Below are 13,646 nucleotides of genomic sequence, written 5' to 3'. Positions count from 1 at the left end.
TTGTACCACATTTTTACATTGCAGGATTGTTCATGTTTTGTGCATTCATGACTTGTGCGTGTGCTCTAGAAACACTTTTTATGATCTCACCTGTAGAGTGTGACAGGAGGGTTGGCCTTTGCAGAGCAGTGGAATTTTACAAGGTTGCCTTCCAGAACAGGCTGAGGTTCCACTGAGAGATTGACAAGGGGGAGATCTAAAAAAACATAGAGACACAAAGACAACCAATTACAGAACTGGCAGCCTCCTCAAACATCCTGTAGAGAACTGTAAACCTGAGACAAACATTACGTTGTTGACATTTTCTCTGGCTGAATAAGGCTCAGGAAAAAAAAAAAGACATGGCACAAATTTTTGCAGAGAAGACAAAACAGACACCTTATAAATAGAAAATATGCAACCTCAAAAGAAAACAGCTAAACACACGACATGCAAAATAAATTCTCAGGTTTATTTAGGGGACCTTCTTAAAGTTTTTTTATTGCGACTCAAAACTGATTTGGCATAATTTTATGTAGCTGTATGACACATACTGTACTGTAGGTAATTATGCTCCACTTAAAACCAGTAGGTAAAAGTCTGTATTTGGGTTATTTTACAATACACTGTGGTAGCACTTAATACAGTTATGACTGAATTTATTACAGTTTGTGGCAGCATTTCCTCCCAAATAAAAGGCAATTACTCCTGAATAATTTGATCCCCTATTTTTTTTATCTTCCTCCCACCCACCTAGGGGTCTAGGCCCAGTTGCTGAATAACACTGTAGAATATTTCACAGGTGTGGGAGAGAACATGCTATTTTTACGCTCATGTATTCATTAGCAACATTACAAGGAGTGAATCAAAGGAAAACTTGACTTGATAATGAGTTTCAGTAAATGGCAATTTGAAAACAGTGAATAGCCCATAGTGTAATCCTCTGCAATTAAAACAATGAACAACCTCAGTGATACAGTACAATTAAAACAGTTCTTAGAATAACAAGCATACAGATTATGCAAATTTAATAAACAACTTAATTTATCCTAATTGACAAAGGTGGGATTCTTTTTGAAGATATGTGTTAATTTCCATATCAATCCTGTCCCATGTGAAACAAACAACATTTACCCCACAGACTCAGAGAATGAATTTCAAGTAGGTGAATCTATTTGTCAGGGTTTCTAAAAAGAGGCATGGTATATTTTGTTGAGAACTTCAAATGCAGCAAGGGGAAATTGATCAAAGTGACCTATAGCTGACCAGTAGTTGTTCAAGTATATTTTTAATATTAATGGAGAATCAGGTGGATGGATTCAATTAATTTCAATTCCTACTCTCATTATGAGTTAGCTGTCAAGGAAACCAAATATTATTGTGTTATATTTAACACTTACTTGGAAAATAGTACATACAATTTAATAATATTTGACCTACCTTAACAGCATGAAGTAATACTGAAAAAAACACTTTACATTACACTTGACCTGACAAGGCAATTATGTGCCATAACCATAGCAGGGTAACTGTTTTCTATGATGCTACTTCCACAGACTCAACTTCGACACCACCATTATTATTATTATTGATATTATTATTATCATTTTTCATTTGTGGTACCAGTTACATACTGGTAATCAGAACAGTACATGCAGGCATCATGGACAGTAGATTAGTCACAGGGGGAAAGATCTGGTTCTGGGTTTGATGGTGGTGCAGCCATCTGTTTCAAAGGTGTACTAAGTCTATCTGCTGTGTGTTCAATACTAATGCACTAACCAGGGACTGTGTTTGGATGTGGATGAAGAGCAGTGGTGGGAACAGAGATCCACACAGAATTAAAGCAGCACACAAAAATCGCTTAATGAAGCCAGACAACACTGTGTATAGTTATGGAGAGTGATTCTGTGTGTGTGTGTGTGTGGGCATGAAGTGTAGGAAAACTGCTTTTTACCCTGTGGCTGTGCAGATGCTCTGGGCTGGCTCAGCTGCCACAAAGCCCCAGAGAGGAAAGGTGGTCCAGGTGCCATATTCCTCCCTACTCACACACACCATATTCCCCATCAGCAGAATTATTTCCCTCCTAGACAGTTGCCCCCCACCCCCGCCAACCACTCTACCACCTTCAAATCCATGAGCTCCACCTGTGCCAGTTCTCCCCAGGCCAGTAAAGAAAACAACAACATTGTGGATCCTGGAGGACTGAAGGCCACAATGAACCAGCAAGCCTCTCCAGGTACTGAGCAGCCAACTGTGTGTCTGTTTATTTGCATGTGTAGGCACATGTTAAAGGGGGGTATGTGTGCATATGAAAGGACATGTGGGTGTGTGTTATAATAAAACAGGAAACCTATCCATGCCGTCAGCAGCAGTGTTAGCTGCCCAGCAGGTGTTTTTAACATCGCAAGCGATTAATTGTGTGGACAAAAATGTGGGCAGAGGGAACCTTACGGGCAAAATGACAGATGTGGCAGTGTTGGAGTTGGTAATAAAATCCAGCAAGAAGCTGGAGAGTAAAGAGAGAGGCAGACATAAGAAGAGAGCGGGGAGATTTGGAGGTGGTGTCTGTGCTAATAGACACAGAGTATATGTAGACGCTAATTGTAGAAGCCAAATTCACAAGCCTTTTTCACTAAAAGTGTTCCTATGTACTTTTCAATCATGCCAACCTTTTTCTCTGGTCTTGCTGCCAAGAGACTTCTAAGGACACAAATGCTCATTACTGTCAATCTGGTTACTAATTAATATCCTAAATGATTGAGGCGTAAAAAGTGACCCTTCCTTGAAAAAGACCTCAGTCCCTCGCTGCATGAGGTGACATCTATTTCTAAGTCAGATGCAATTTTGTTGTATAATTCCATCTCCCTTAAGAACCACAAGGAAAGACAGCCATGGGAGCAACAGCTGTCAAGTCTGCCTGCAAAGGCCTTGGGTGTGACTCAGAGACTGTCACTTCTCTAACCTTTGACCCTTCAGATATGACAGACAACTACTTAATAAAGAAGTCCATTTGCCACTTTGATGTATAAATGCATGAGTTGCTGAGCGAGTGCATTTGAGGCATCATACGACAGCACATCGATATGCAAGATTGTTGATTCCTCAGACTCGTCAAGAGAGTAGTAGCGAGGGACAGAGAGGAGGAGGGATGGATAGATAGAGGGAAAGGGGGATAGTAGAGTAGATAGAGTGATAGGAGCTCCAGTGAAAACAACAGGATGAATGGGGGGGTAGTGTTATAGTTGGCAGACAGCTTTTGATCGGTTAGTTCAAAGTGGAGACCAGATGGTGTTTTTGGAACAATCTTCCTACTTCTCTCTGTTTCCTGGAGATAGTGCCAACATAAATTGTTTTTCCCCTTTCTTAAAGCTCAATTTCCAATCTCTCCGGGTCACTGTAGACAGCTGTTCTCCAGTAGGACCAGCCTCAAACTCCAGGAGTGTCGGCTCTTTCTGAAGGATGGGGAAGCTGGTTGTGGGCCATCCTTTTGTGGCTTATAGCCTTAGCAATATGGGCACACTGTCTTATGTCTGGCTGAGTGGAATACTTGAGGGGAGAACAGACTGACTGAGAACCTGAGGTCCAGCATATTGATTATGAGATATTTAGCCGTGGAACAGAAAATTTAAATTTACTCAGTTAAATGAAGGATGTTCTGCTATTCATACAGCAGCTTCAGTGAGGAGTGCTGCATTCCTTGTAGCATCTGTAAGTGTCTAAATATGTGCATGAGCATCAATGTTTTGTTACTGATCCAATCAAAAGATAGCAGTCAAGGCTTGGCTTATTGCATCAGATAGATCTTCAGGGCATTGGAAGTGTGATATTTAGAAATCATATCTTCACACTGCCTAATGAGATCACCTGAGATAATTCAGTATTGCAGCATCATTAGAGTTTAATCTAATGTACAGAATATCCTGAGCATTTTATTGCCCCTTTATCCTTACACTCCTTCCATTTCACTTTCAAAGTCTTCTTCCTTCAGATGAATTTGCCATTATCTGCTTGATTAAGCAGGGAGAACATGTAGCAGCTACCAAAAACAAATTCTCCTCAATTGCACATCTGCATGTTCTTTATTAATTAGTCCCAACAAATGGCATTCATTTTCCTCCCACATGGCTCAGCTTGTTTGCAATGCAAACACACAGAGAACCTTGGCTTTGCTTGTCCCTAGCGCATTCATTTCCCACTATGTGTTTGAAAGTGTGTTTCTATGTGGGGCAATGCTCTGCAGATTTGCAGCTGGACTAGAAAATATTTGAGGAATATTTTAAGTTGTGTAATGAGTGGGATTCAGCGGGACATGAAACTGTGGCATTAGAATCATATTCCACTGCAGTGGTTTTATGCCGGGGGTAGGGAAGTTTACTGATTAAAGTCCAAAGGGCATAATGCAAGTTAAGTCATGCTGCTAGAGAAAACAGCATCAGGGGGTAGCCACCCCTCTGCTATCAAATAATTACAGTTTGCTAATGGACTGGTATGGACAACTGATGTCAGCAGTCTATCCAGGGTTCTGAATCACCTCTGTTAGCTCTAAATCCCTCTCATTTTGACAACATCACCAGTACACACTGTATTTAGATGCTAATTTGTCTAACCCTAGGTCAGATAACTCTGTATGAACCTCTGTGGGAATGAAAATGCTGAGGTGGATGTAAATCATGTGCATTAAAGTGATGATTAAAGAAAAAAATCTGTTGTAAAATTCATTGGATTTTAGGCTAGTTTAAGCTGTAGAGCAATGTGCCGGGTTGTGTTTAGATTACTCTAATTTGGATTGCTATAAGGATGGAGCAGAGAGAAAAAGGGGACCTAAGCGTAGAGGTGAGCGGAATATGAAATGTTGAGAAGGGCAAACAGACTGAGAAGATTTTAATTACTTTTGTTGCCATTAATATTATCTCACTAATATGGTCAATTAGATAACCCTGGACAGGAAAATAAATGAGACTTTTAATTCTTGACATTGGGTCTAACACACAAAGAGACATGTGATTGGAAATACCAGCATTTATTCAAAGAGTGTAAATGCTCAGTGGATATTATCCACAGTTTCAGGGAATACACAACCATTGTGGGAAATCTGCTTATTTGCTATCTTTCTGAGAGTTAGATAAGAGCATCAATATCAATTTAATTTCTGTGCGTTCAATACAGAGCTAGCACTCAGAGTGTGAGAAATATTTGCACGGCATTAACCCTGCATTCGATAACTTTCCACTCCTACTTCTAATTAGGAAAAAGGAAATAAAATGATCTAATCTACAATTTCTACAATCTAAATTTAAAGTCTGACAGCTCGTCATATGTGGATGGCAATTATTCATGTTTAGTCATGTTATCATGATAGGAAAAACACCAACTTTGATCACAATCTTCAGACATTTGCCAGGGTTTGGACTTTTTCAGTTTTAATATTTCTAATTACTTTTTTAACACCTGCAGTATCAATTACTGAATTCAGTGATGAATTCACATTACCATTGGCATGCTTATCTTGAGTAAAGCAGACGCAGGCATGTGATCAATTATTGTGCTGCTGGACTTAAGTGCTGCCTTTGACACAATTGATTGTGGCATTCTTTTAGACTGAGGCACTGGGTGGGCATATCTGGCACTGCACTAGACTGGTTATCATCATATTTGTCCAATAGGAAATTCTCTGTCACCATTGATAACTACATATCATCCTTCTCCCATATCAAGTACGGTATGCCTCAAGGTTCAATTCTGGGTCCAATACTGTTCTCCTTATACATGCTTCCCTTGGGTGATGTCATCTGCAAATATGGGATTTCTTTTCATTATAAGACAGTGTAGTCCCTCATTCGTCCAGGAGTGATCTATCGTAGAAAAGATTTCAGTCGTAGTCATTTGGACACTGTTTTCAGAATCAAGACGTTTTGGCTCCCATCCGGAAGTCATTCTCAATTGTGAAAAATGGACCGGGAACTGAATGAAATTTCTTTTCATTGTTATGCAGATTACACACTATTGTACCTCCCTGTCAAGCCCACTGACCTTACTATGCTGAGTTCTCTGCAGGACTGCCTGTCTGACATAAAACATTGGATATTGATACATTTTCTTCAGGTCAACTCAAATAAAACTGAAATCCTTGTTATTGGGCCCCAACATAGCAGTAAACAAATACTGCCATCTACTGGCTACCTGTCACAACATATCAAGCCTGTTGCAAGAAATCTTGGTGTCCTGTTTGATAGCAATTTATGTTTTGAGCAACATATCACTAAGCTTGTCCAATCATGTTTTTATCACATCAGAAACACTGCAAAAATCTGATCTATTTTTTAGTGATGCAGAAACTGTTGTACATGCCTTTATCTCCTTACGCCTTGATTATTGTAACAGTCTGTTCACTTGTCTTAATAAAAAAAGCAGAACTCAGATGAAAACTAAGCTGGACAGAGCTTTTGCCCCCATGGCCCTGATGCTCTGGAACAACTTCCCAGAAGAAATTAGGTTGTCTGAGTCAGTGTCTTCTTTTAAGTTTCTTCTCAAAAAGCATTTTTATAGGAAAGCATATCCTGATTTTACCTGAGCTGTCTGTTTATTTTATTGTTTTTATGGATTTTACGTATTTTAATTAGTTTATATTTTATCATTTACTGTGGTATTTTATTTCTCTCTATGTGAAGTACTTTGTTTTGGTAAGTGCTCTATAAATAATGTTTTATTATTATTATTATATTATGCCATGACTTATAACCAAACTACAGTATCATTCACAGTTGAAATCTTGAAACATTGCCAATTACAGTATATGAGAACATCTAAATTTTGAGAGATGTTTATGTGAACGGCATTAAGTCCAAATTAACCAAAATGAAGTAGCACACAAACAGACTTCAGTGTGATAGAAGCCACAGGAAAATGTTTGATGATATCCAACTTAACTAGAACCATTTTGTGCTGAACATATTGTATATCAGTGCTGGCCTGTCTATTGGCTACATATTTTGTTCTAGAAGTATTTAACACTGCCAACCATTATGTACCAGTATTGTTAAATCCTGATATGTGACTGGTTCTTGGTGTAGAATAGAGGGAACACCCAAGCACAACTGTAAAGAAGACATGGTGAAGTATTACATTCATTTCACAAGCTGACACGGAGAGCCTGAAGGAACCATTGCTTAGATAGGTAGGGTGATGGCTTTCACCTTCTCTGAGAAAGGCTCATTAAGATAGAAGTATAGTGGGCAGAAGAAACAGAGGTTCTGTTTCTGTTTCTCCTGCTCCAAAGAGGTAATACATGTTCTCCTGTCTGGCCTTTTTCTATTGCCTGACAGTGGTCTCTGTACAATGGTAGGATTCAATTTTTATTTATTATTGTATTATTATCATTAATGAATGCTTAATAATACTCTTGAAAATTATTGAATTAGCTTGACCATCTGATTTTGTTCAGCCGGGCCTTCAGATCCTTTAAGGACTCACCTTCATTGGCTGCATCCTTTGGAGGATCCAGCCCCTGAATGAGGAGACAGTTTTGGTGTGATGCCTGCTCTGACAACAGCAGCTTCCCATTAATATTTACCACTACATTGTCCTACCACACTGCCCTATGTTGAGGAGCAATTACATAAGTCACTCCTATCCAGACCTATGTGGTGTCTGGTCCTTAAAGAGATGGACGTCAAGTTTCATCTGCTACTATTCCCCTTACCAGTGTTGCATCATTTATATATCTGGCACCTGTTTTTATTGTTACAGAAAGACTGGGCGCTACTCTTCTTTGCAACGCGTGATGCATTCATATTTAAGTAGTTTCTTGACTTCCAACCTCACAAAATTCAATTCTGATTTTATTATCATAGTTAATGGAATTTGGATATGGTGTGCATCTGCACCATAGCTTATATTTTTGTTTAAAAAACATGCAGTGTTTCAGATGCTGTTGTTGAACCAAGAACCTTGTAATCGAATTAGGCACCATTGAAATTAAGCAAATTGATACCCAACACAAATGAATCAAAGTTCAATTACAGCATGTTTCATTTCAGGAGCAGCTTAATTTGGAAGTGGATCTTAGCACAAACTCCGGAGGCTCTGCTGAACTGTGCTGAACACTTTACCTGTCAAATCTGAGGAGGGGGTGGGGGAGGGAGAAGGAGCAAGGGAAATGAGAGGCTAAGCCTTGTGGGAGACAATTTGAATCTCGACAATTAGTCTCTGCTGTCGCTCAGTTTGATCTCATACTGTGAAAAATGTTGTCAGGAGCTTTAATTGTGTAAAGAGCACATTTTGGAATGCTAATTAGAATTCTGCTGCACTCATTTTTCAGGGTTAAATCATACATTCAGATGCGAGGATGATGCTATGATGGTGAGCATTTATCACAGACACATCATTATACATGGTGACAAATCAGTTTACATGTAGGCAGACTTCCCTCTCTGACTGCGTAACAAAAAATGGCGAGGACAGACTGCAAGGGTTGCAAACACCAACAACTAATCATTTTAACTCCTGAGCCTGAGTTGGCCTGATCGTGCCGTGCCCGCTCTTGCCATGCTTGCCTCTTGTGGTGTACAAAATGAAAAGAATGGAGCCGTCAGTCATATTGGCTCTCTAAATAGCATTTTCTGCTTTATTAGTCATACTTAATGGTGTTGAAGGGGCTATGAGTGATGCAAAATCTCTTTGTTCAAAGCTCTTCTCTTACTGTGAACGATTCTTGATCGAAAAAAGATTCCCTGACAATTGAAGCTGAATGTGTTTTACACGCTGGGCTTACTGTGCCTATTTTAGAGGGGAATTGTGCATGCTCTCATCAAAAAGATTGATGGCACGAGCAAGGAAAAAGAGGTGGGGACAGTGTGCATAGTGCCACAACAGGCAGGTAGTTGGACCAAAAAAGACAATCCCATTCATTTAAGATGGACAGCTCCTTTGATATTTCATCATAGCCAAAAAAAGTGATGCATCATCAATCCATCCACCCACCTACATGGTATGAAAGCAAAATGGAAACCAATTATACATATCCATCAGAGCCTAAAATGAATCCTAGATGTTTACAGAGTGTTAGTCATGTATTCCTGTCTGACAGTTACACGCCTCTACATGTGACAAATAACTCATCTGTAGATGATCGCTAACCAAGGGACTTCAAAAACCAATAACTTAAACAAAAAACTAAGATTAAGAGTAAGAGGGAAGGGAGAGATACTGAAAGCAAAAAAGGGAGAGACAGAGAGGTTGAAGTGGTAAGCTTACGCTGAATGTCAATGGTGACACTGGTCTCCTTGCCATCGGGGACTGCCTTGTTGGAGGCCTTACATATGATCTGCTGACCTGTCTCAATGTTGGAAGGCGATAGGTAGAGCGTGCTCACAGTGCTTTCTCTTCTGCCATCCCGGAGCAAGGTCTGCAAAGAGTGAAGTAAAGTTGAGTAAAGTTAATAAGTAACAGTGCAGGAAGTCTTGTGGATTAAATTTAGTAGGCCTCTAAATCTATACCAAGTATGGTTGGTTCATCAGATGCATAGCCATCCTGGAACCTTGGATTTTGATTTTCAATAAACAGAATCTCCAACTATTTTGATTTTGGGCAGTACACTCCAAATACTGTACTACCAAAATTTAGAGTCATACATGTTGGATTGTATTTTCAATAGCTCATATTCAGTTTGGGATTCTAAACAATTTAAATGATATACAAACAGAGAAGAGAGATGGAATAAACAGTTAACCACCAGATAAGCTTTGATGGAGAAGGTGTAAAATGTGAAAAAGGAAACAGCAGCAAATTCATGAATAAACACATCTTGTCCCTTGGGGGACTAGAGGCAAACCATCAGAACACTCTAGCCTGTAGTTTTACTGCAAAGCTGATTGATGGGAAAAAATAAAAAAGTAGAAATATGTTTTTTGAGCCTCTTTTGTGTGTCTGGAGAGCTGCGCTCTAGTGCATGGCTTGTCATACTCCACAAAGGAAATCAATCTTCTTTTCAGCGCTCATCCTCTGAGCCCTACATTGTGGAAGCCATCTGGAATCGGTTGGTAGCGCTCAGTAGCTCTCACTCCCCCCAAAATGCTCAGGGGAGGGCTCTGGGAGTCTATGTTAACCAGCGCAGGGCAGAACAAAGTCACTGACTAGAACAAATTGAGTAGGCAACGGGGCACAGTGTGGTCAACCACGAAGTCAAGATGCATTTCCCTGCCATCTCTTTAAAGGAGGCTCACTGTTGCTTTGTGTTTTTGAAGAAAATAAGACCCTTCTATAGTGAAGTACATCAAACATTTTCTTAATATAGACACATAACTACTATGTTGACCAGAGGGAGCTCACAGTGGACTTGCTTTACTGCACTGCTACCTTTTTATTCACCTCACAAATGTATGGATTGCCTCATGGATATTTCCTTTACTTGGATTCTTAAAAACTATTCATGTCACACCTCTGTGTCGTAATGCACAATCTAAGGACCCAAATGCAGAACACAAGGAAGTGGTAAACTGGATGGTAGTAGCAAAAGTCTTTATTATAAAACGGCAAGCAATCACAGTGCTCTTCCAGAGTGGGTGAGGCCGGTGTGGTACGCTGTAGCCAGTGATGACGTAGTAGACCGAGTCCATGAAGAACCGACTGGGCTCAAAGGACGGACACGGTGAGTGTAGGTTCTGGGTTTGGCTCGTGTAGCATGGCAGGCAGAACAGGAAAGGCAGTTGGCTCGTGTAGTGTGGCAGGCAGAACAGGAAAGGCAGTTGGCTCGTGTAGCGTGGCAGGCAGAACAGGAAGGCAGCTTTGCAGAGATCAGACAGGACACTGTGGCTGTGATCACCGGCAGGGGATAACTCTGTGGCAGAGACAGACAAGGTTACAAGAGAGATAACAGTAGCGAGTAACAACAACATAGCTTGGTCGAGGTAGGAGCCGTGATGAAGGTATCGTACTGGTGTATGGCGACGATCTGGCGCTGGTTGTCTAGTAGAGCCAGGTAGATATACTGTGGAGACTGATTGGATGATGAACGTCAGGTGTGCCGGTGATCAGCAGCAGGAGGGAGAACCAGGGAGCCCCGCCCAGGCCAGTACACACACACACACACACACACACACACACACACACATACACACACCCAGCGACGAACAGAGGACAGACAAAGAACACAGGGAGAGGAGACCACACTAGAGCACACAAGGATAGGAAGACAGATGGCTAACTATGACACATTGTCTATACGACTTTTTAGTCTACAAACCAATACTTCTCCAAATGTTCTCCAAAAGGCTCTTTACTTATGTACAATAAGTTGGAATATAAAACAAAAGTTCTAGAAAGGCACAAAAGGTAAGTTGAGATGTCATGACCGAAATTTAGCCAGGTACATTACTGCTTATTAAAATGTTCTCACAAAGTTCAAGAAAACTAAGCAGCATAATACTTCAACAATCATAATCACTGCCTACCTATTAATCATTAGCTGAGTCAAACTGCGGCTCATTGTTCGTGTACATACCAGTAGAAATTATCTCTTGATTTGTCTACTTTAATGCAAGGGTTGCTTTTTAATAAAACTGTAACTATGTAACTAACTATGTGCCCTCCTTCTCTCTTAAGCATACCATATTCAGGATAATACAATTAAAATGTCATTGCACTTGTAAAATCAGACGGTGAGACATTTTAAAAGAAATCGTTTTATCTAATCATTCTACAGTTCAAGTACCTCAAGGTTCCATTTTAAGTAACATTAAAATATATAGTATTGGATTGAAGACAAACAAATTTTTCTGTGTATTAATAAGCATTTATTAATACATTTATTTATAAGAATATATAAGTATAAGGATATTATAGATGCCATGCATGTTTCTGTGAAGTCCATTTGTATGTGAAGAACCATGATGAAATTCATAGTTGTGCGTGAGTCACTTCTAAAGCAGAACGCATTAGCTGTCAGATGCAGGATATGTCAATGTAATATCCTTTCTGACACAATCAGGATTGTTTCCGTCGTCGCTCTAGACCTGTCTGAAGTCATTAATCTTAGGAAGGGGTTAGCTGGCTGCTGCATTGAATTCAACACCATGCCACATTACAAATTGATAAATTTTCATATCACTGCCTGGAGCCCATGTGACGAATACTTTAAACCATGCTTGGAAAGGAATGGCAAAAGTAACAATACTGAGATGGGTTGCTTTTTTTCCATGTACATGTAAAGCTGCATCAGATGATTTCTGACCAGTAGTGGGCAAAGGAGACAAAGAAACACGCAGCAATAAGCCAAATTGCTTATCAAATCGATTAATGTGTTAGCAAACATTAGCAGAAACTGTTCAACAGGGGCATCCCATTGGCACTCGTTTTTTGGCAACCTGTTGAAGGCCTGTTGAAGGCTTTTAGTCTTGGTTTGGACTGGGCTTGTTTACATCATCTCTCTGCCATCTACCGTATTTTGCATTATTTTGTGGGGGTACAATTGTCAGTGTGGCTTTTATTTTGAGATAGATTGTCTTCTTTCTCACAAAAACAGCACAACAGCTACACAAACCCTTAGCCAGTTAACATAACATTAGCTAACCTAGCTTGAGTTAAAGCTGCAACTGCCAAGCCAAGTTTTAACTTAACAAGAAGGTGACCTGTCAGTAGAAGCCAGTGGCTTCAAAAAGCCATCTGGATTATCTGCTAATTAAAAAAACGGCTGAACCAAACTGATTATCTACTAAATAAAACTTGATGTGCTGCCAACCAAGCTAATTCACTGTTAACCCTGAACCGGCACTGTGTTTACTTTGAACCTCTATTCTACCTGTGTTTATGTTAATGATGCCTTTAATCCATATATGAAAGTTTAAAATGTCTTTGACGCATAATGTACAAATCAAAATTGTCACAACACTAAACTGTTTATTTACATTTTTTAAAGTTTCATAGATTTGCTAAATTCACCAGAAATAATACCAAAAAATAGTTCTACAAAGTAGACACTAAAATAGCAAAGCAAAATTGGCAATTCTTTAGGATGGACTACAAGAGAGAGGAAGTTGTAACTCAGCTGCAATGGTTTTGGAAACCAAACAATAGAAAATCTGGGCCTCGAGTCAGGAGCGTGGTTAAAAGCACATCGTTGCCTTTAATGTGTTACTGATTAGCACATTATGTATGGCAGCAATTGTGGATTTTGGTGAATTGCCACCACAAAATGGTCTAACTTAAAAAGCACTGCTAGTATTGTGGGTGTAGCTGAGAAGTCAATCTATGACCAACCACTGGATCATATTTGCTAATGGTTTACACAAAAACACATACACAAATGATAACTAACACAAATCCACATAGATAATAATTAAAAAATACTTCATTGCTAATGCATATGTTCTATGAGAACAACAGAGTCTATGAGTTACCACTCACAAATAACAGGCTAGCAACCTTGCACTATATCTTGTGAGCGCTTATATAAGTATATAGTATATAGATAGAATAGATAGTATATACTTAGTAAGTAGATAGTAAGTAGATTGTATACTATCAGACTACTTTTACTAAAAAAAAGAAATAAAAGAATCTGCTACGCTACATTAAAATACATGTTTTATAGATGTAGCTGAAATGTCTTCAGTGCAATAAATCAGTGTAAGGAAGGTAATATCTTGAGAATGTGTATGAGATGTTATATT

The 13,646-nt window shown here is 39.4% G+C and overlaps 1 protein-coding gene across 12 annotated transcripts in view; it reads right to left on the bottom strand.

Moving 5' to 3' along the window:
• The window catches only part of kirrel3b (kirre like nephrin family adhesion molecule 3b), a 162,332-nt gene that overhangs the window by 30,184 nt on the left and 118,502 nt on the right, over positions 1-13,646 (bottom strand). For all 12 annotated transcript variants that reach the window (XM_044202829.1, XM_044202828.1, XM_044202821.1 and 9 more), the window contains 2 exons: positions 9,235-9,385; positions 91-196 (listed from right to left, as the gene is read on the bottom strand). In XM_044202829.1, the coding sequence (XP_044058764.1) occupies positions 91-196; positions 9,235-9,385 (257 nt within the window). The remainder of the gene's footprint in view (positions 1-90; positions 197-9,234; positions 9,386-13,646) is intronic.

This window comes from Siniperca chuatsi, linkage group LG7, assembly GCF_020085105.1.
Source record: "Siniperca chuatsi isolate FFG_IHB_CAS linkage group LG7, ASM2008510v1, whole genome shotgun sequence".
Classification (NCBI taxonomy): Eukaryota; Metazoa; Chordata; class Actinopteri; order Centrarchiformes; family Sinipercidae; genus Siniperca; species Siniperca chuatsi.
Note: the sequence above shows the minus strand (reverse complement) of the source record. Positions and strands in the feature narration are given on the sequence as shown.